Source organism: Mobula birostris, chromosome 5 (assembly GCF_030028105.1).
Source record: "Mobula birostris isolate sMobBir1 chromosome 5, sMobBir1.hap1, whole genome shotgun sequence".
Taxonomy (NCBI): Eukaryota; Metazoa; Chordata; class Chondrichthyes; order Myliobatiformes; family Myliobatidae; genus Mobula; species Mobula birostris.
In genome coordinates, this window is record NC_092374.1 from 78952144 (window position 1) to 78973853 (window position 21710).

Consider the following 21710-nt stretch of genomic DNA (forward strand, 5'->3'; position numbering starts at 1 on the left):
ACATTGTTATAAAAATTGCTTAGTGATAGTAGATGCATTTAGCAGATGGATTGAAGCTGTTCCTACAACTAATAATACCGCTGTGACTACTGTGAAAATATTGCTAAAAGAAATAATTCCTCGCTATGGCCTTCCAGAAATGATAAGCTCGGACAATGGACCGCATTTTGTAGCCAAAATAAATGAGGAAATTTGCAAGGAGTTGGCTATAAAACAACAGTTCCACTGCACCCATCATCCGAAAGCAGCTGGCATAGTGGAACGAGCCAATGGTACCTTGAAAGATAAGTTGACCAAACTTGCACAAGAAACTGGATTGACCTGGTTGAAGGTTTTACCCTTAGCCCTATTCCATATCAACATAGAACATAAAATAGTACAGCACAGTACAGGCCCTTTGACCCACAATGTTGTGCCAACCCTCAAACACTGCCTCCCATATAACCCCCCACCTTAAATTCCTCCATATACCTGTCTAGTAGTCTCTTAAACTTCACTAGTGTATCTGCCTCCACCACTGACTCAGGCAGTGCATTCCATGCACCAACCACTCTCTGAGTAAAAAACCTTCCTCTAATATCCCCCTTGAACTTCCCACCCCTTACCTTAAAGCCATGTCCTTTTGTATTGAGCAGTGGTGCCCTGGGGAAGAGGCGCTGGATATCCACTCCATCTATTCCTCTTATTATCTTGTACACCTCTATCATGTCTCCTCTCATCCTCCTTCTCTCCAAAGAGTAAAGCCCTAGCTCCCTTAATCTCTGATCAGAATGCATACTTTCTAAACCAGGCAGCATCCTGGTAAATCTCCTCTGTACCCTTTCCGATGCTTCCACATCCTTCCTATAGTGAGGTGACCAGAACTGGACACAGTACTCCAAGTGTGGCCTAACCAGAGTTTTATAGAGCTGCATCATTACATTGCGACTCTTAAACTCTATCCCTCGACTTATGAAAGCTAACACCCCATAAGCTTTCTTAACTACCCTATCCACCTGTGAGGCAACTTTTAGGGATCTGTGGACATGTACCCCCAGATCCCTCTGCTCCTCCACACTACCAAGTATCCTGCCATTTACTTTGTACTCTGCCTTGGAGTTTGTCCTTCCAAAGTGTACCACCTCACAATTCTCCGGGTTGATCTCCATCTGCCACTTCTCAGCCCACTTCTGCATCCTATCAATGTCTCTCTGCAATCTTCGACAATTCTCTACACTATCTACAACACCACCAACCTTTGTGTCGTCTGCAAACTTGCCAACCCACCCTTCTACCCCCACATCCAGGTCGTTAAGAAAAATCACGAGAAGCAGAGGTCCCAGAACCGATCCTTGTGGGACACTACTAGTCATAATCCTCCAATCTGAAGGTACTCCCTCCACCACCACCCTCTGCCGTCTGCAGGCAAGCCAATTCTGAATCCACCTGGCCAAACTTCCCTGGATCCCATGCCTTCTGACTTTCTGAATAAGCCTACCGTGTGCAACCTTGTCAAATGCCTTAATAAAATCCATATAGATCACATCCACTGCGCTACCCTCATCTATATGCCTGGTCACCTCCTCAAGGAACTCTATCAGGCTTGTTAGACACGATCTGCCCTTCACAAAGCCATGCTGACTGTCCCTGACCAGACCATGATTCTCTAAATGCCCATAGATCCTAATTCTAAGAATCTTTTCCAACAGCTTTCCCACCACAGGCGTAAGGCTCACTGGTCTATAATTACTATAATTACCCAGACTATCCCTACTACCTTTTTGAAAAAGGGGACAACATTCATGTCCCTCCAATCCTCCGGTACTATTCCCGTGGACAACGAGGACATAAGGATCCTAGCCAGAGGCTCAGCAATCTCTCCCCTTGCCACGTGGAGCAGTCTGGGGAATATTCCGTCAGGTCCCAGGGACTTATCCGTCCTAATGTATTTTAACAACTCCAACACCTCCTCTCCCTTAATATCAACATGCTCCAGAACATCAACCTCACTCATATTGTCCTCACCATCATCAAGTTCCCATTCATTGGTGAATACCGAAGAGAAGTATTCATTGAGGACCTCACTCACTTCCACAGCCTCCAGGCACATCTTCCCACCTTTATATCTAATCAGTCCTACCTTCACTCCTGTCATCCTTTTTTCTTCACGTAATTGAAGAATGCCTTGGGGTTTTCCTTTACCCTACTCACCAAGGCCTTCTCATGCCCCCTTCTTAAGCTCCTTTCTTGCTTCCCTATATTCCTCAATAGACCCATCTGATCCTTGCTTCCTAAACCTCATGTATGCTGCCTTCTTCCATCTGACTAGATTTTCCACTCACTTGCAACCCATGGTTCCTTCAACATACCATTCTTTATCTTCCTCACCGGGACAAATTTATCTCTAACATCCTGCAAGAGATCTCTAAACATCGACCACATGCCCATAGTACATTCCCTGCAAAAATATCATCCCAATTCACACCCGCAAGTTCTAGCCTTATAGCCTCATAATTTGTCCTTCCCCAATTAAAAATTTTCCTGTCCTCTCTGATTCTATCCTTTTCCTTGATAATGCTAAAGGCCAGGGAGTGGTGGTCACTGTCCCCCAGATGCTCACCCACTGAGAGATCTGTGACCTGACCTGGTTCATTACTTAGTACTAGATCTAATATGGCATTCCCCCTAATCAGCCTGTTCACATACTGTGACAGGAATCCGTCCTGGACACACTTAACAAACTCTATGAGAATCACGCCATCAAGTAAGATGGGGTTATCACCTGCAGAAATTATCTACGGGAAGCCTTTGAGAACCCCATGGGGACCCCGACCCTGTTTGCCACTCCTCCCTGAGAGCAAAATTAGATGTGCATACCTTGGGGGAGGAGATGGGAAATATTTATGCAAATTAACTAAAACTTTCCAAAGCTTTCATTCACAGGTACAACAGGCCAATCGGGAAGACGAAACCCAGCCTAAAGGTGACAACCCCACAATTGAGCCTGGAGATTTTGCCCTGATCAAGAATTGGGATCCAGGGAAACTCGGACCTTAGTGGAGAGGACCACACTCACCATGACTGATTCTAAATATTTCACAACAACCATGAAAGGAGAAATCTTCGAACTCAAAGCAGAACTCAACAGTGACAAGCAGGAGAAAAGGAAAGAAGCAGTGAAGAAAGTGATTACGTCAATGACTGGTGGCAAAGATGTCAGTGACCTCTTTCCTGATGTCGTAAACTGTATACCGACAGACAATTTGGAGTTGAAGAAGCTGGTGTACTTCTATCTAATGAACTATGCAAAGAGCCATCCAGATACGACAATTATGGCTGTCAATACTTTTGTTAAGGACTGTGAAGATCCCAATCTACTTATCAGAGTGCTGACCATGGGAACAATAGGCTGTGTTTGTGTGGATAAAATTACTGAGTATTTGTGTGAGCCCCTGTGAAAATGTCTAAAGGATGAAGACCCTTATGTACGAAAGACTGCTGCTGTCTGTGTAGCCATGCTACATGACATCAATGCACAGCTGGTAAAAGACCAGGGATTTCTGGACACTCGGAAGGATCTGATATCTGACTCTAATCCAATGGTCATTGCAAATGCTGTGGTTGCTCTGTCAGAGATTACAGAATCTCATCCAAACAGCAACTTGTTAGACCTCAATTTTCAGACAATCAACAAGCTTTCAACTGCCTTAAACAAATGTACTGAATGGGGCCAGATATTTATCCTTGAATTGTTTGGCCAATTATAGCCCAAAGGGTGACCGAGAAGCTCAAGGCATCTGTAAGCGTGTGACGCCATGTTTACCTCATGCCAACTCAGCTGTTATCTTATCGGCTGTAAAAGTTCTGATGAAATTCATGGAAATGCTTTCAAAGGACTTGGATTACTACAGCACTTCGTTGAAGGAACTGGCTCCCCCACTGGTAACGCTGTTGTCTACAAAACCAGAACTCCAATATGTTGCCCTCATTATACAGAAAAGGTCTGAGATTCTTAAGCATGAAACGAAGGTTTTCTTTGTAAAATATAATGATCCGATATATGCGAAACTGGAAAAACTGGATATTATGATTCGATTGGCTTCTCAAGCCAACATTGCACAGGTTTTGGCAGAATTGAAGGGGTATGCCACTGAAGTAGATGTTGACTTTGTACAAAAAGCCGTGCGTACAATTGGATGATGTGCAATTAAGGTTGAGCAATCAGCAGAATGCTGTGTGAGTACGCTACTCGGCCTCATTCAGACAAAAGTAAACTACATCGTCCAAGAAGCTATTGCAGTAATAAAGGACATTTTCCACAGATACCAAAACAAGTATGAAAGTGTTATTGCAACACTTTATGAAGATCTGGACTCAATGGATGAACCAGAAGGAAGAGCAGCAATGATACGGATAGTTAGAGAGTATGCCGAAAGAACTGACAATGCTGATGAGCTATTAGAGAACTTCCTGGAAGGATTCCATGATGAGAGCACACAGTTCAACTACAACTTTTGGCTGCTACTGTGAAGCTATTCTTAAAAAAAAACGAATGAGACACAAGAACTGGTGCAGCAAGTTCTAAGCTTGGTGACACAGGATTCTGACAACCCTGAATTGAAAGACTGTGGCTATATATACTGGCATTGACATTCTACAGATCTAGTGGCAGCAAAAGAAGTTGTATTGGCAGAAAAACCTCTAATTTCAGAAGAAACTGATCATATTGAACCAACCTCCTTGATGAATTAATCTGCCATATTGGAACACTGGCCCCTGTGTACCATAAGCCACCCAGTGCATTTGTGGAGGGGCAATCTCGGAGGATACGTCGAACAGACTGCAAACATGTTACTGAAGGAACTGAGTAGAAGGACTCTTTTGGATTAAAGGAAAATGTGTTGGTTGATAGTGGTGCTTATGCATGTCAGAAGTCTGATTGTATTCACTTTGATTATTATCTGTATCCTACGGTGTTTTTGGCCATGTTTTGTATCATGTTGTAGAAGCGACAATCTGGTCTGAAAGGTTATTATGTAATTATAAAAAGGAGGGAATGATGAAGCTTCAGAGTGTTTGATCAAATTTAAGGGTGTTGGGGAAGTAAGAAATGATTCCTTGATTCCTGTAAATAGCGGGTTAAAATTCGGCGCCAACTTGTGTATGCTCTCTTCTGTGAAAAGTTGGAGAGACTGTTCTTGACTGAAAAAACTGCCTTCAGTGTTTTTTTTTTAACAACTCACAGCTGTCCCTTTGAGAACGATCTGTGGGCTATATTCACACATGCTGCATACATCATGTCTTATGAGTTCACATATTGATCTATGTTCCCACCTTTGTCTGTTCAAGTTTTACTGATAAGGCAAGAATTTGTCTGCAATTAAAACCAGTGATTTAGTGTACTCTCTTATCTAATTAATTAAGTTTGCTCTAACTAACTTGGCGGGAATATCATGGTAACTGAGTGTTCTTTGTCTGTTAGTCCTATAAATTGTAGCGTTTTCCGCCTGTCGAGTCAGAAGCTCGTTTGAGCTGCCAGAGAGAGAGAGAAACTCTGTGTCTTTGACATTCGGCTTCGAGTTTCTGGCCGGCTGAGCTCGAACAATAAACTGGTGAAGAGGTTAAAGTAAAGAACTGTGTGGTGTGATTATTGGTCCAGTGAATTTAAGTTTACACAGCAAGAACTGTACACAATATTCTCAGTTTGGTTTAACCAAAGTTTCATATAGCTGAAGTGTGGCTTTTTCTTGTATATTCCTACTGTAAAAACCTAATCCAAACCAATGAAGGCAACCTCTTCACTACCCTATCTACTTGCAAGGCTACTTTCTGAGCTATGGATTTGAACCCCAAGATCTCACTGCACGTCAATACTGTAATGGATCCTGCCTGCCATTAATTGTATACTTTGCCTTTTCATTCACTCTCTCAAAATGTAACACTTCACACTTTTTTGAGATTTTCTTTTAAGATTAGCTTTATTTGTCATGTACTGTACATCAAGATATACAGTGAAATGCATTGCTTGCATCCATAATGTGCTAGAGCAGCCTGCAAGTATCACACCACCTAGCATGTCTACACCTTACTAACCATAATTCATATGTCTTTGTAGTCACGGTGAGATGTAAGAAGTCCTTACAGACATCTGCAGGAATCATACCCCAATCGGTGGCATTGCTGGCACTATGAAATGATTGTGATTGTGATAACCGTTATGCTACCATGTCAACTATAAACTTTGAAGGGGACAACTGGATTTTAACCAGGGACCTCTTGACCGGCAGTGAGCTGTACCCTCACACTTGCCTGATTCAAACTCCATCTGAAAGGTTGCTGGCAGAGGAACCTGGGAAAGAAAGGTTCAAGACCATTGCTAAGTGGTAGTTGCACAAACAAGCGAGGAACCTAAGGCTGAGTGAGATAGAGTGAAACGACTGCATTGAGGGAGTTGTATACCTAGACCTGGTTATGTGTCTATGAGACGACAAAACAAAATTTCAATGTTTTGACAAATTAATTTGAACGTTGCAACTAACTCCCACATTCCTGTGGAGTTTGCAAGAGTTAACATAGTGCCCAGGCAAAGATACATTGCAAATAAGAATGCAGGTAGCACAGGTAAGGAAGAGCATAGTTTCCCTTTACAAAGCAAATTGCTGCAGCCATTTCCACCCACTGGAGACAAGATAAAAATGAAATGGAAAGATGTGAATACATGCACCAACTAAGGAACAATCGTTTTCCTAACTTCAAAATGACATTGGTTGTCAGCTTGTAGTTTCCACTGACTTTTAACACCTGTACTGTGAATAGTAATTGATCTTGGAAGTAAGGAATTCAAACATAGACAGTTTACCAAACAGCTGATATCCATAATTCCAAATCATTTCTGTATAAAAATGGTATTTCTCTGTCAGTGTGGTGACACTGGCCATGCTATTCTCCTTGTGCACCAGTAAAGTAAGCATGATTGAGAAATGAGCATGAGTTTTCCGAGTCCAGTTAATTGGTGACGACATTATCAAACAAAAATAAATATTAAAATTAAACACTATGCAAAAACTGCATTACAGTAAAACCATTTGAAATTATAAGTAATAATAAAATGATAAACAAACACATTTTAGGGGCGTGCAATTTCCTGATTATCATCTATAACCTACTCTTGTTGTTATTTGCAACATTCCCATGGGCATCCAGTCTGAGATATTCCACACCTTCCCCTTGCAGGACCAGAAACTTCTCCATGTGCATTTCAGTTATGACAAAGGGTATTTGATGTGTAACATTGCTTCATAGGTATTCTGAACAAAATATAGTTATACCACTACTTACTCACGTCGCTCTGTAAAGATTACATCCATGTTCTGGGCTTCGCGATCATTTTGTGCTCTGAGCTAAAACAATAAAATTTCAAAGCAATCAGCTACAGCCTATTAAAATCTCCATTACCGCCACCGTGGCACTTCTACTGCAATTATTTTAAATGGACTATAATAAATTGAAGCAATAACATTCAAAATATCTTTAGTACTGAGAATATTTGTTTCACTGATACATTAACTTGCTTGTTACTTGATGGGATGGTGAAAGTTTATTTGAAATTTGGATTTTGAGAATATTTCAAAGCATTAATAAAAGTATAGGGACAAGAATTCAGGTTTGAGAGAAAATTTCGAGAAAATTTTTGCAAAGACATATGTTCCTTTTACAGAATGCTTGAGTTCCAGTGTGCAAGGTGACTGTATCTGTGCAATGCGCATCCATCGAACTACAGATCCTGGCTGAAGCAGAAGCTGAACTTACACAGGAGCTTTCGTATGATGGTGTTAGCCATAAGGGGAAGTAAAATCTAGAAAACAGCTAACTGCAATGAGTCAAGAACCACGGAAGCAGACAAGCAAAATGTCTCTGTTCTTGCCATGTGGTCAAAGGAATGGAGGCTGCCATGTTGCGAGTCTGTTCTTGTGAGCACCATTTTGTGACCTGTTTCATGATCCAAGCAAGTGGAAGTGGCTACAATGAGGTCGCTACCAACAATTGGTAAAGCAGGGGACATTTCCAGATAAACTGGAACTGTTTATTTGATTAGGCAGAAATAGCAGGCTTATGGCTGACCAGGGCTAAACTGGTTTGAACTAGTTCCACTCAGGCTGAACAAGGAAACTAGCATGAGGCACAAGTCTGGTGGAAGAGCAATAAAATAATGCTTATTATAGCCTTGGAGAAGATCCAATGAGAAGCCGACACAGGCTAGCCAGGTAAGCCTGAACCAACAAAATCAAAACAGTTCGACCTGACAAGAACAAGGATGAGAATGGAGAATATCAGGAGTAGAAGAGCTTACGTTGCGATCAAGAGGGAAGCCTAGCCAGTGTAAACTCCTATTCATTTCGGGATTACCTTCTCTATTTCTTGGTACTGTTCAGTGATTGCCAGAGAAACCCAGTGGGTGTACGCACAGATATTTAGTCTTGCATGAATTGCACGCATATTGTTAACCATTAGCTGAATAAAGGTAATTGCCAGTTAATACAGATTCTTTTTGTGCCTAACCAATCATTATTGTTGAAGGTAGTTTCAGTCAATAGTCGTCATACTTAATGTGCAAACAACATGTGACCACATGAAAGGTAGAGAGTGCAGGATTCATCTGAAGCCTCCACCTCATAATTTTGAATATAGTTGGATGAGGTCGACGGTCTTTCATAGGATAGCAGTAGCCAGGTCTGTGGCACAATGACTGGCTCTGATGCATAGCAAGGCTGGGTGAAAATAAAAAGATCTATAGTGATAGGAGACTTGAGAATCCAGGGGGCAGACTAAAGATTCTGTTGCCATGAACTATTGCCATGGAAAGACCTTTGCTTTCTTGGTGCCATAGTCAAGGATATCTCAAAACAGTTGCAGAATATTCTCTAGGGGATGGCAAGTGGCCTGAGGTCATAGAGTTGGGGAACTATACCACATGCCCCAACTTGCCACGCTAACTAAGATGTCCCATCCAAGCTAGTCCCATTTGCCGGCATTTGGCCCATAATCTTTAAACTATTCCAACCGATGTATCTCTCCAACTGTCACTTAAGATGTTGTTATTGTATCTGCCTTAAACACTTTCTCTGATAGCTCATTCCACATAGATACCACCCTCTTTAAGTTTATATTAAATCTTTCTCTTCTCACCTTAAATCTATGCCCTCTAGTCCCTTATTCCCCAACCCTGGGGAAAAAACAGAGTACATTCACCCTATCTATGTTCCTCATGATGTTACACAACTCAGTGGAGACACTTTTCGGTCTTCAACACTTTAAAGAGTAAAGTCCTAGCTTTTTCAACCTCTCTCTATAACCAAGGTCCTGGCAGCACCCTTGTGCATCTTTTCCAAACTGAATATGATAGTCCAAGTGCGAACTCACCAGAGTCCTGTACAACCACACTATGACCTCACAACTTCTATACGTAATGTCCTATATTATGAAGGTTAGTATGGCAAAAGCCTTCTTTCAGAATCCTGTCTACCTATAATTCCACTTTTATTGGACCATATACTTGTATTCCAAGGTCCCTCAGTTCTACAACACCCCTCACACTGCCGTTCACTGTGAAGGTCCTATCTGGATTTGATTTCCAAAATACAACATCTTGCACTTATCCAAATTAAACTCCATTTGCCGTTCCTCGGCCCAATTATTCAGCTAGTCAATATCCCCTGTAATTCTTGATGATTTTTTAAATTGTTTAATACTCCACCTATTTTGCTGTCATCTTTAAGCTTACTAACCATGCCTTGAACATTCTTATCCAAACTGTTGATATAGATAACACACAACAATGAGCCCAGCCTTGACCACTGAGGAACACCAGTAGTCACGGGCCTCCAGTCCAAGAAACAACCTTCCACCATCACCTGCAACTTTCTACCATCAAGCAAACTGTGTATCAAAGTATCCAGTTCCACCTGGATTACATGCGATCTAACCTTACAGAGCACCCTACCATATGGAACCTTATGGCCTTAATGAATTCCATATTAACCATATGTAAACTTTGCCTTCATTGAGTTTCGTGGTCACCTCATCAAAAAACTCAATCAAGTTGAAGGGGCAGATAGTTTTGATGAAATAGAGAGGCTTCAGAAGGATCTAGACAGATGACGAGAATGGGCAATTAAGTGGCAGATGGAATATAGTGTCATGTGTCCAAGTGGTTAAGGTATTGGACTAGTGAACTGAAGGTCGTGAGTTTGAGCCCCAGCCGAGGCAAGGTGTTGTGTCCTTCAGCAAGGCACTTAATCGCACATTGCTCTGCGACGACACTGGTGCCAAGCTGTATGGGTCCTAATGCCCTTCCCTTGGACAACATCGGTGTCATGGAGAGGGGAGACTTGCAGCATGGGCAACTGCTGGTCTTCCATACAACCTTGCCCAGGCTGGCGCCCTGGAGAGTGAAGACTTTCCAGGCGCAGATCCATGGTCTTGCAAGACTAACGGATGCCTTTATTAGGAATACAGTTTCACGAAGTGTATGGTCATGCACTTTGGTAGAAGACATAAAAGGACAGGCTACTTTCTAAATGGAGAGAAAATTCAAAATCTGAGGTGCAATGAGAGTTGGGAGTCCTTGTGCAGGATAGACTAAAGGTTAATTTGCAGATTGAGTTGGTGGTGAGGGAGGCAAATGTAATGTTTACATTTATTTCAAGAGGTCCAGAATATAAAAGCAAGGATGTAATGTTGAGGCTTTATAAAGCACTGGGAGGCCTCACCTAGAGTATTCTGAGCAGCTTTGGGCCCCTTATCTAAGAAAGGATGGGCTGACATTGGAAAAGATTCCAAGGAGGTTCACGAAAGTGATTCCTGGATTGAACTGTTTGTCATATGAAGAGCATTTGATGGCTCTGCACCTGTATTCACTGGAATGCCTTGGCCTCCACAGCTGTCTGTGGCAACAAATTTCGCAGATTCACCCTTTTGGCTAAAGGAATTCCTCCTCAACTCTGTTCTAAATGGACATCCCTCTATCCTAAGGCTGTATTGTCTGATCTTAGAGCCTTTAGGGAACCCTGCAAAAGGACTCCCAAGTCCCTTTGCACCTCTGATTTTTGAATTTTCTCCTCGTTAGAAAATAATATGTTTTTATTTCTTCTACCAAAAAGCATGACTATGTACTTCCCTACACTACTGAATATCTCTCTCCCATTTCTTTGCTCATTCTCCCAATCTGTCGAAGTCCATCTGCAGACTACCAGCTCCCTCAACACTACCTGCCACACCACCTATCTTCGTATTGAACACAAATTTGGCCACAAAGGCATCAATTCCATCATCCAAATCATTGATACATAAAGTGAAAAGAAGTGGTCCCAACATCGACCCCTGTGGAACACCCGCAGCCAATCAGAAAAGGCTCCATTTATTCTCACGGCGCACCCAGCACATCCTTAAGAAAAAAGCCCAAATAAACAAGCTAATTAATTAGGTGCCACCCAGAAGCCAGTCTTCATTAGAGGAACTGAGGTGGAGAGGGTCAATAACTTTAAATTCTTCAGCATGAAGGATCGACGTTTCTCTCTCTGAAAAGTGTCAGAGGATCTGTCCTGGGACCAGCACATAACTGTCATTACAAAGAAAGCACGGCAGCGCCTATATTTTATTAGAAGTTTGTGTAGATTCAACATGTCACCTCGATCCTGACAGCCCTGTCTTTTCAACCTGTCTGGGCTGGCGTTTAAATTGACCAAACAATGGAACAGCTAAAGGCTCCAGCACCCTGGAAAGAGAAGTGAACATCACATAGAGCAAGTGAAATCGGCAATTGCCTCTGATCTGGGCCGACATTTACATGCTGGGCGGCACCTAATTAATTAGCTTGTTTATTTCGGCTTTTTTCTTAAAGATGTGCTGTGTGCGCTCTGGCTACCACTGCACCCCTGGGTACAGGTGACTTATCTACCTTCAGACCTGTCAATTTCCTGAACCACTTTCTCCTTAGCAATAGCAACCTGCCCTCTGACACTCTCAAATTTGCTGCTGTTGTATACTGCTAGTGTCTTCCACAGTGAAAACTGACACAAAACACTTATTAAGTTCATCCACCATTTCTTTATCCTCCATTACTTCCTCTCCAGCATCATTTTCCAGCAGTCAGATATCCACTCTCATCTCTTTTACTCTTTATATATTTGAAAAAAAAAACTCTTGGAAAAATCTTTTATATTATTGGCTAGCTTAGCTTCATATTTAATCTTATCTCACCTTATGGCTTTTTTAGTTGCCTTCTGTTGTTTTTTTAAAAACTTCCCAGTCCTCAAACTTCCCACTATGTTTTGCTATATTACATGCACACTCAGTTCCTTTTATGCTACCTTTGACTTCCCTGTCAGCCACCGTTGCCTCATCCTCCCCTTACTTATCGTGTGCCTTGCAAATTGCTCCCAGAAACATTGCTGCTCTGCCGTCATCCCTGCTAGTGTCCCCTTCTAATCAACTTTGGCTTGCTCCTCTCTTATGCTTCTGTAATTCTTTTCACTCCACTATAATACTGATACATCTGACTTTATCTTCTCCCTCTTAAAATGCAGGATGAATTATATCATACTGTGATCACTGCCTCTTAAGGGTTACCTTAAACTTCGTAATCAAATCTGATTTACAACTCAATATCTAATCCAGAATTGCCCTTCCCTTAGTGGACTCAACTACAAGCTATTCTCAAAATCGTTTTTGTAGGCATGCTACAAATTACCTCTCTTGGGATCCAGCACAAACATGATTTTCCCAATCTGCTTGTATACTGTAATTCTCCACCACTGTCATAGCATTGTCCTTTTTACATGCCTTTTCTATCTCCTTTTGTTACTTGTACCCCACATCCTTACTACTATTTGGAAGCCTATATAATAACTTCCATCAGACCCTTTATACCTTCGCAGTTTATTAGTTATACCCATAAGGATGCTACATCTTCTAATCCTATGTCACCTCTTTGTAAGGATTTGATTTCATTTTTTACCTACAGAGCCACCTCATCCCTCGACCTACCTGCCTGTCCTTTCAATACAATGTATATTCTTGGATGTTAAGCTCCCAACTATGATTTTCTTTCAACCACAACTCAGTAATCCCCACAATGTCTTAACACCCCCAATCTCTAACCGTGCATTCAAATATAACATCTTCAGTCCTGTATTCATCACCCTTTTCGATGTTGCCCTCAAGTAACACTTCAATTCATCCCATTAACTGCAATTTTGCCCTATTAACTGCCCATCCATCCTCACAGTCTCAATACACACGGCATCTACCTGTACATCAATTTCCCCATTTTCAGTCCTATCACTCCAGTTCCCATCCCCCTACCAAATTAGTTTAAACTCTCCTCAGCAGCTGAAGCAAACCTGCCCAAAAGGATACTGGTCCCACTTGGGTTCAGATGTAACCCATCCCTATTGCACAGGTCATACCCTCCCCAGTAGAGATCCCAATGATCCAGAAATTTGAACCCTGCTCTCTTGCACCAAATCTCAGCCACAAATTCATCTGTCAAGTTATTCTTTTCTTAGCCACAATGGCACGTGGCACAGGCAGCAATCCAGAGATTACCACCCTGGAGGTCCTGATTGTCAGCTTTCTACCTAACTGCCTCTACTCTCTCTACAGGACCTCCTCTCTTTTCTTACCTATGTCTTTACTGCCAATAAGTACCATGACTTCTCGCTACTCGCCCTTCCATTTTAGAATGCTGTGGACCTGATCCGAGACATTCCTGACCCTGGCACCTTGGAGGCAAAATACTTTCTTTTTCGTATTCACAGAATCTCCTATCTGCTCCTCTATGAAACTACTATCATTACTGAACTCCTCCTCTCCCTCCTTCATTTCTGAGCCACATTTAAAAAAACTATGTATGCAGCTATATGGATGACAAGAATTTAGGTAGATAGGGACCAACTACTGGGTTAGCACAGACACGTATGGACTGAAGGGTCTTTTTCCTGTACAATATGACAATGTCAGGCATAAGCAGTAGGGATCAAGTAAATCCACTGGGTTAAGGGTAAAAGGTGAAATGTCTAAGGGGAACATGACAGGAAATGTCTTCACTCAGAGGATAGTGAGTGTGGAACGAGCTGCCAGCATAAATGCTGAATGTGAATTCAATTTCAACATTTAAAAGAAATTTGGATAGGTACATGAATGGGGAGGTATGGAGGGCCATGGTCTGGGGGCAGGACAATGGGACTAGACAATTAAATGGCTAAATGGACTGGTTGGACCGAAAGGCCTGTTTCTGTGTGTCGTTTTCTATGACTCTAAGGACGTCATAGGTTACAATGAGATATTGATAGGATGCAGTGCTATGCTGGCAGATGGAGTTTGATATGGAAAAGTGAGAAGTAATTCACTTTGGAAGATCGAATTTAAAAGCAGATTACAGGGATAATAGCAGGATTCATAGCAGTGTGGATGTACAAAGGGATCTTGGGTCCACATCTATAGCTTCCTTGAAGTTGCCACACAAGTTGATTGGGTTGTTAGAAGGTGTATGGAATGTTGGTCTTCATTAGTCAGGGATTTGAATTCAAGAGCCTGATTTAGGCAACAGTTAGAATATTGTGTTCAGTTCTTGTCGCCTCTTTATGGGAAGGGTGAGGAAGTGTTAAAGAAGGCACAGAGGAGACTCACCAGAACGCTGCCTGAACTAAATAACATGTCTTATTAGGATACATTGAGTTAGCTACGGCTTTTCTCTCTGGAGTGAAGGACAATGAGAGATGACTTGACAGATGTGTACATAGATCAATGGATATCTAGAGAGTTACTCCTAGGGAGAAAATGGCTAATTTTAAGGTGATTGGAGGAAAGTGTACTGGGGAAGTCAGAGATTAGTATTTTATACAAATTACTATGTGTACTATCAGGGGTGGTAGTAGAAGCACAAACTGTACATTAGGGATGACAGAAAAATAAAGGACTATGTACAGTGCCTTGTAAAAGCATTTAGCCTCCAACCGTTTGTTCACATAAATGAATGTTACAACCAGGGAGTTTGATCAAATTAACTGAGAATTTTTATTTTTAAATCACATGCTTCTTCCCCTCCCCCAATAGTACTGAGCCCAAAAATTGGAAAAGTATGAAAAATAAAAAAATCAGGAACTGAAATGTCAGTAGTTCAAAAGTATCCATCCCCCCTTTGCTCAATACTTAGTTGAACCACTTCTTGCAGCTATTACAGCTAGTAGTCTTTTTGGATAAGTCTCTATTAGCTTTGCACAACATGATGGCAGCAAGATTTGCCCAACCCTCCTTGCAAAATTGCTAAAGCTGTGCCAAGTTAGTTGGGGAGCAGTGGTGGATAACAGTCTTGATGTCTTGCCAGAGATGTTTGCCGGGTTAAGGTTAGGACTCTGACTGGATCACTCAAAGACATCAATTTTCTTCATCTGAAACCACTCCATGGTTGCTCTGGCTGTGTGCTTTGGTTGCTGTCCTGCTGAAAGACAAATTTCCTCCCCAGTTTAAGCTTTCTGGCAAAGGCTAGCTGGTTTTTATCCAGGATTTCTCTGTATTTAGCAACATTCATTTCCCCATCATTCATGACAATATTTCCAGTCCCTGCTGTTGAAAATCATCCCCAGAGCATGATGCTATCTCATCATACTTTACAGTAGGGATTAATATTAAGCTGTGGTTTAATATTTTTTTCACTTTTTCATGATGGACTGCACTGAGCTTTGAGATGTTCTTGTATCCTTCTTCAAATTTGTGCTTCTCTATTACCATCTCCCTGACTTGAATGTTCCTTTGTCTGCATTTTGGTCTGGTCTGTTGAAAATCTACTATACTGTTGGAGTTTATAGAGAGAGGAGGTACTTATTCTTACGAATTCACGGAAAAAAGATGATCCTCCAATTTTCTACATTAACAAATTGGGTGATTTGGTATGGTAATACTGTATACAGTATTGCAGCTGAGGAAAGTTAGCAGAGTAAATGCAAAGGGGACGAATACATTTTCAGTCTCATAATTTTTAAACTTTTTAGTAAATTGTTCACAGGTTTTGGAATTTTTCTTTCGATTTGATATGATGCACAAAAACCCTACTTCGATATATTTTAAATTTAGAAAATGAGACAGTAACATGTGAAAACATTTGTGGGGGCTGAATACTTTTTCAAGGCACTGTAGGAGGAAAGGATTACAGGTGTCCCCCGCTTTTCGAACGTTCGCTTTATGAAACCTCACTGTTACAAAAGACCTACATTAGTTACCTGTTTTCGCTAACAGAAGGTGTTTTCACTGTTACGAAAAAAGGCAGCCAAGCTCCTCCCCCGGAACTGCATTCTCGCCGGCATTGCTTAAACACGTGCCTATGAGCAGCCGTTAGCAAGATGAATACTAAGGTATCGGAAAAGCCTAAAAGAGCTCGGAAAGGTGTTACACTTAGCGTAAAACTAGACATAATTAAGCATTTCGATCGTGGTGAACAAAGTAAGGACAAAGTGAGTTTGGCTTGTGGAAGTTGACGAAGATGATGTTGAAGAGGTTTTGGCATCCCATGACCAAGAACTGATAGATGAAGAGCTGATGCAATTGGAAGAGGAAAGGATAACAATCGAAACCGAATGCAGTAGCAAACGGACCGAAAGTGAAGTCGTCCAGGAACTGAACGTGAAGCAACTACATGAGATTTTCGCTGCAATGATAAAGTACGACTTTAATTTTGAAAGGGTACGTCGGTTTAGGGCATATTTGCAAGATGGTTTGAGTCCTTGCAAAGAACTGTATGATAGAAAAACGGGCAAGGCTAAGCAAGCCTTCCACATCAGCCACAGCAGACGACGACCCTCGACCTTCGACAGCGAGGCAGGCAGACATAGAAGAAGGTGACCTGCCTGCCCTGATGGAAACAGACAACGAGATGACACCGCAGTGCCCCACCACCCCAACCCCCGGGCCGCAGACAGATACCGATCCGCGAAGAATGCAGCGGTAGCCGGGATGCACCCAGCACATCTTTAAGAAAAAAAGCCGAAATTAACAAGCTAATTAATTAGGTGCCGCGAAATAAACAAGCTAATTAATTAGGTGCCGCGAAATAAACAAGCTAATTAATTAGGTGCCGTGAAATAAACAAGCTAATTAATTAGGTACTGCTGTACCCCTGCATGCTTCGTGGATCGGTATCAGTTCACTGCTCAGAGGGTGGGAGCCACTGCACCACCCCAACTTCCGACGACTCAGCCTAACACACCATCATCAGTGTGCTCGGCGCTGTCTTCCTGATTCCCGTAAGTGATACTACACTGTACATACATTATTTCTACTTTATATAGGCTGTGCATTTTTATGTGTTATTTGGTATGATTTGGCAGCTTCATAGCTGAAAGGTTACTGGAGAGAGTATTTCTGCCGAGAGCACTTGCACCGTGTTTCTGCCGACAGCGCTTGCGTGAGATTTTCGCTACGGAGAACAGTGCAGGCAATGATTGTAGAAGAGTATTTCTACTTTATATAGGCTGTGTATTTATCATATCATTCCTGCTTTTACTATATGTTACTGTTATTTTAGGTTTTATGTGTTATTTGGCATGATTTGGTAGGTTATTTTTGGGTCTGCGAACACTCACAAATTTTAACCATATAAATAAATGGTAATTTCTTCTTCGTTTTATGACATTCTGGCTTACGAACCATTTCATAGGAACGCTCTACCTTTGGATTGCGGGAGAAACCTGCATATGTATCTTTAAGTAGGTTAAAAGGGCGGCACAGCATCATGGCACAAAGGGTCTGTACTGTTCCATGTTCTATATAGAACAGTTATAGATCTGGGCAGGAAAGTGGCAAATGGAGTTTAATCTGGGCAAGTGTAAACTGTGAGAATTTGAGAGCCTCAAATAGAAGGAGAAATTACACAGTTAATGGTTTACTCCTTAATAGCATTGAAGTATAGAGGGAGCTTGAGTCCACGTCCTTAGTTCACTGAAAGTAAATACGGACAAGGATAGGGTGGTAAAAAAGATATATAGGTTCCCCCCCCCCCCCCCGCATCCAAAGGTAGAGCATTCCTATGAAATGGTTCGTAAGCCGGAATGTCGTAAAGTGAAGAAGCAATTACCATTTATTTATATGGGAAAAATTTGTGCGCATTCGCAGACCCAAAAAATAACCTACCAACTCATACCAAATAACACATAAAACCTAAAATAACAGTAACATATAGTAAAAGCAGGAATGATCTGATAAATACACAGCCTGTATAAAGTAGAAATACTTTTCTACAATCATCGCCGCACTGTTCTCAGTAGCAAAAATCTCGCAGAAGCGCTCTCAGCAGAAACACTCTCTCCAGTAACCTGTAAGCAATGAAGTTGCCAAATCATACCAAATAACACATAAAAATATACAGCCTATATAAAGTAGAAATAATGTATGTACAGTGTAGTATCACTTACCGGAATTAGGAAGTCAGCACCAAGCACACTGATGATGGTGTGTTAGGCTGAGTCGTCGGAGGTTGGGGTGGTGCAGTGGTCCCCAACTCACTGGCAGTGAACAGATACCGATCCACAAAGAATGCAGTGGTACAGCGGTGGCCAGAACGCACCCAGCACATCTTTAAGAAAAAAGCCGAAATAAACAAGCTAATTAATTACATGCCAGGTGGCACCTAATTAACTAGCATGTTTATTTTGGTTTTTTTCTCAAAGATGTGTTTGGTGCGCCCCAGCTACCGCAGCATTCTCCGCGAATCGGTATCTGTCCGTGCCTGGGGGTTGGGGTGGTGGGACACTGGGATGTCATCTCATCGTCGTCTGTTTCCATCAGGGCAGCCAGGTCATCTTCTTCTATGTCTGCCTGCCTCGATGTCGAAGGTCGAGGTTCATCGTCTGCTGTGGCTGATGTGGAAGGCTTGAAAAACGACAGTATGCTTGACTGCTAGCCCCGCGCATTTTTCTATCATCTCATGTAGTTGCTTCACGTTCAGTTCCTGGACGACGTCACTTTTGGTCCGTTCACTACTGTATTCGGTTTCAATTGTTATCCTTTCCTCTTCCAATTGCTTCAGCTCTTCATCTATCAGTTCTTGGTCATGGGATGCCAAAACCTCTTCAACATCATCTTCACCAACTTCCACAAGCTAAACTCACTTTGTCCTTACTTCGTTCACCATGATCGAAACACTTAACTATGTCTAGTTTTACGCTAAGTGTAACACCTTTCCGAGCTCTTTTAGGCTTTTCCGATACCTTAGAACTCATCTTGCTAACGGCTGCTCACAGGCACGTGTTTAAGCAATGCCGGCTAGAATGCAGTTCCGAATCCGGGGGAGGAACTTGACTGCTCGGGGCGCCCGGCGCACTGCCTTTTATCGCGCGCTGCTTTTTTCGTGTGTTGCCTTTTTCGTAACAGTGAAAACACCTTATGTTAGCGAAAACAGGGAACTAATGTAGGTCTTTCGTAACAGCGAGGTTTCGTAAAGCAAACGTTCGAAAAGCAAGGGACACCTGTATAGGATGCCTGCCTTCATTTATAGGACTGTTGAATAGAAGAATAAGGAATTCATGCTGCTGCTACGTAAAACTTCAGTCAGACAGCACTTGGAATACTACATGCAATTCTGGTTACTCAGTTACAGGAAGGATTTGGAGATTGGGTAAAGGTGTAGAAGAGATTTGCCAGGATGCTGCCCAGATTAGAGAGTCTAAACAATAAAGGTTAGACGAACTTGGGTTGTTCTCCTCAGAGCCTGAGGGGAGATCTGGTGGAAGGTTCTAAAATTATGAGTGGCATAGATATAGTAGACAATGAGGATTTTTCCCTAGGATTGAAATCACAAATGCTTTTAAGGTTAAGTGGGGAAATTTTAAAGTGATGTGATGGGCAAGTATTTATACTCAGAATGGTCAATGCCTGGAATGGGCCCCACAGGTAATAATGACAGCAGTTTGGTGGAATTTAGGAGGCTTTTTGATAGAACCATTAACATGAAGGGAATGGAAGGATAGGGATGATACAAGGGAAGAGGACATTTAGTGTATAAATAGGCACTAAGACTAGCACAACATCATAGGCCAAATGGCATGTCCAGTGCTATATTATTCTATATCATATGCTAATGGAACTGAAATGTCAATAGGACCATGAAAAATCCTTGGAAAATAAGAATAAAGAGAATCCCAGGGAATTCTATACACACATCAAGAATATGAGGATAACTAGGGACAGAGTAGGACCACTCAAAGTTATCCTAAATGAATATATTGTGTTCAGTATTCACCAAGAATATAGATGATACTGAGATCTCTGTAGAGCACGTACATATGTTAATGCATTATAAGATTAGGAATGAGGTGGCGTTATCTCTCATGAAGAATAACTCAGGCATCACGGTAGCGTAGCGACTAGCAGGATGCTACTACAGTTTGGGGCTTTGGAGTGCACAGTTCAACATTGGCATCTTCTGTAAGAAACTTCGTATGTTCTTCCTGTAAGCACGTGAATTTCCTCTGGGCACTCCAGTTTCCTTCCACAGTCCAAAGATACAACGATTAGTAGGTTAATTGGTCATCGTCAATTGTCATACGATTAGGCTAGTGTTAAACAGGTGGGTTGTTGGGCTTGTGGCTCATTGGGCCAGAAGAGACTGTTCCGTGCTGTATGTCTAAATAAATAAGATCATAAGACCATAAGATATAGGAGCAGAAATAGGCCATTCGGCCCATTCAGTCTGCTCTGCCATTCAATCATGGGCTGATCCAATTCTTCCAGCTTACTAGCTCTTCCTTCAGTTAGTCCTGACGAAGGGTCTCGGCCTGAAATGTCGACTGTACCTCTTCCTATAGATGCTGCCTGGCCTGCTGCGTTCACCAGCAACTTTGATGTGTGTTGCTTGAATTTCCAGCACCTGCAGAATTCCTCGTGTTTGTGTTTTTAACTTCATCTGCAAGTCTGTTGGGGTAATCTACCATATCAAGTACTCCCAGTATGGCCTCCTCTACATTGGTGAGACCTAACATACATTGGGGGACCACCTTCAGTTTGTCTGCAACAAGCATGATTTCCTGGTGGCCAACCATTTTAATTCCACCGCCCATCCTATTCTGACATGTCAATACATGCCTCCTCTACTGCCACGATGATGACACTCTCAAGTTGGAGGAGCAACACTTCATATTCCATCTGGGTAGTCTCCAACCTGGTAGCATGAATCAATTTCTCTAACTTCTGGTAATTTCTCTTTCTCCCCCTTCTCCCTTTTTCCATCTCCCACCCTGTCTTCCCTCCTACCCCTTCTCTTCTCCTTACCTGCCTGTAGCCTGCTTCTGGTGACACTCCTCCTTCCCCTTCTCCCATGGATCACTATCCTCTTCAATCAGATTCCTTCTTCTTCAGCCTTTTTCCACCTATCACCTCCCAGCTAACTAACTTGTATTGTTTCACCTCTCCCCCTACCCCCCGCAACCTTCTTATTCTGGTTTCTTCCCCCTTCCTGTTCAGTGCTGATGAATTCTTGACCTGAAACGTCGACTCTTTATTCCTTTCCATAAATGCTGCCTTATCTACTGAGTCCTTCCTGCATTTTGTGTGTGTGTGTGTATTATTTTAAAAAGATGGTCTTTTTATGCCAGAAATTAAATTACTTACCATGTTATAGTCATTCATAACTTCTTCCATATCAGTATTGGTATTCAGTTTATCCACAAGCTAAAGCATAAGCA

General features: G+C 42.0%; 1 protein-coding gene and 1 pseudogene across 1 annotated transcript in view; one reads left to right on the forward strand and one right to left on the reverse strand.

The window, feature by feature from the left end:
- The window catches only part of ift74 (intraflagellar transport 74), a 243963-nt gene that overhangs the window by 199947 nt on the left and 22306 nt on the right, over window positions 1-21710 (reverse strand). The window contains exons 6-7 of the mRNA XM_072258230.1: window positions 21637-21696; window positions 7318-7379 (exon numbers count right to left, since the gene is read on the reverse strand). Coding sequence (XP_072114331.1) covers window positions 7318-7379; window positions 21637-21696 — 122 coding nt within the window. The remainder of the gene's footprint in view (window positions 1-7317; window positions 7380-21636; window positions 21697-21710) is intronic.
- LOC140197273 (AP-1 complex subunit beta-1-like) lies at window positions 2802-5595 on the forward strand (annotated as a pseudogene).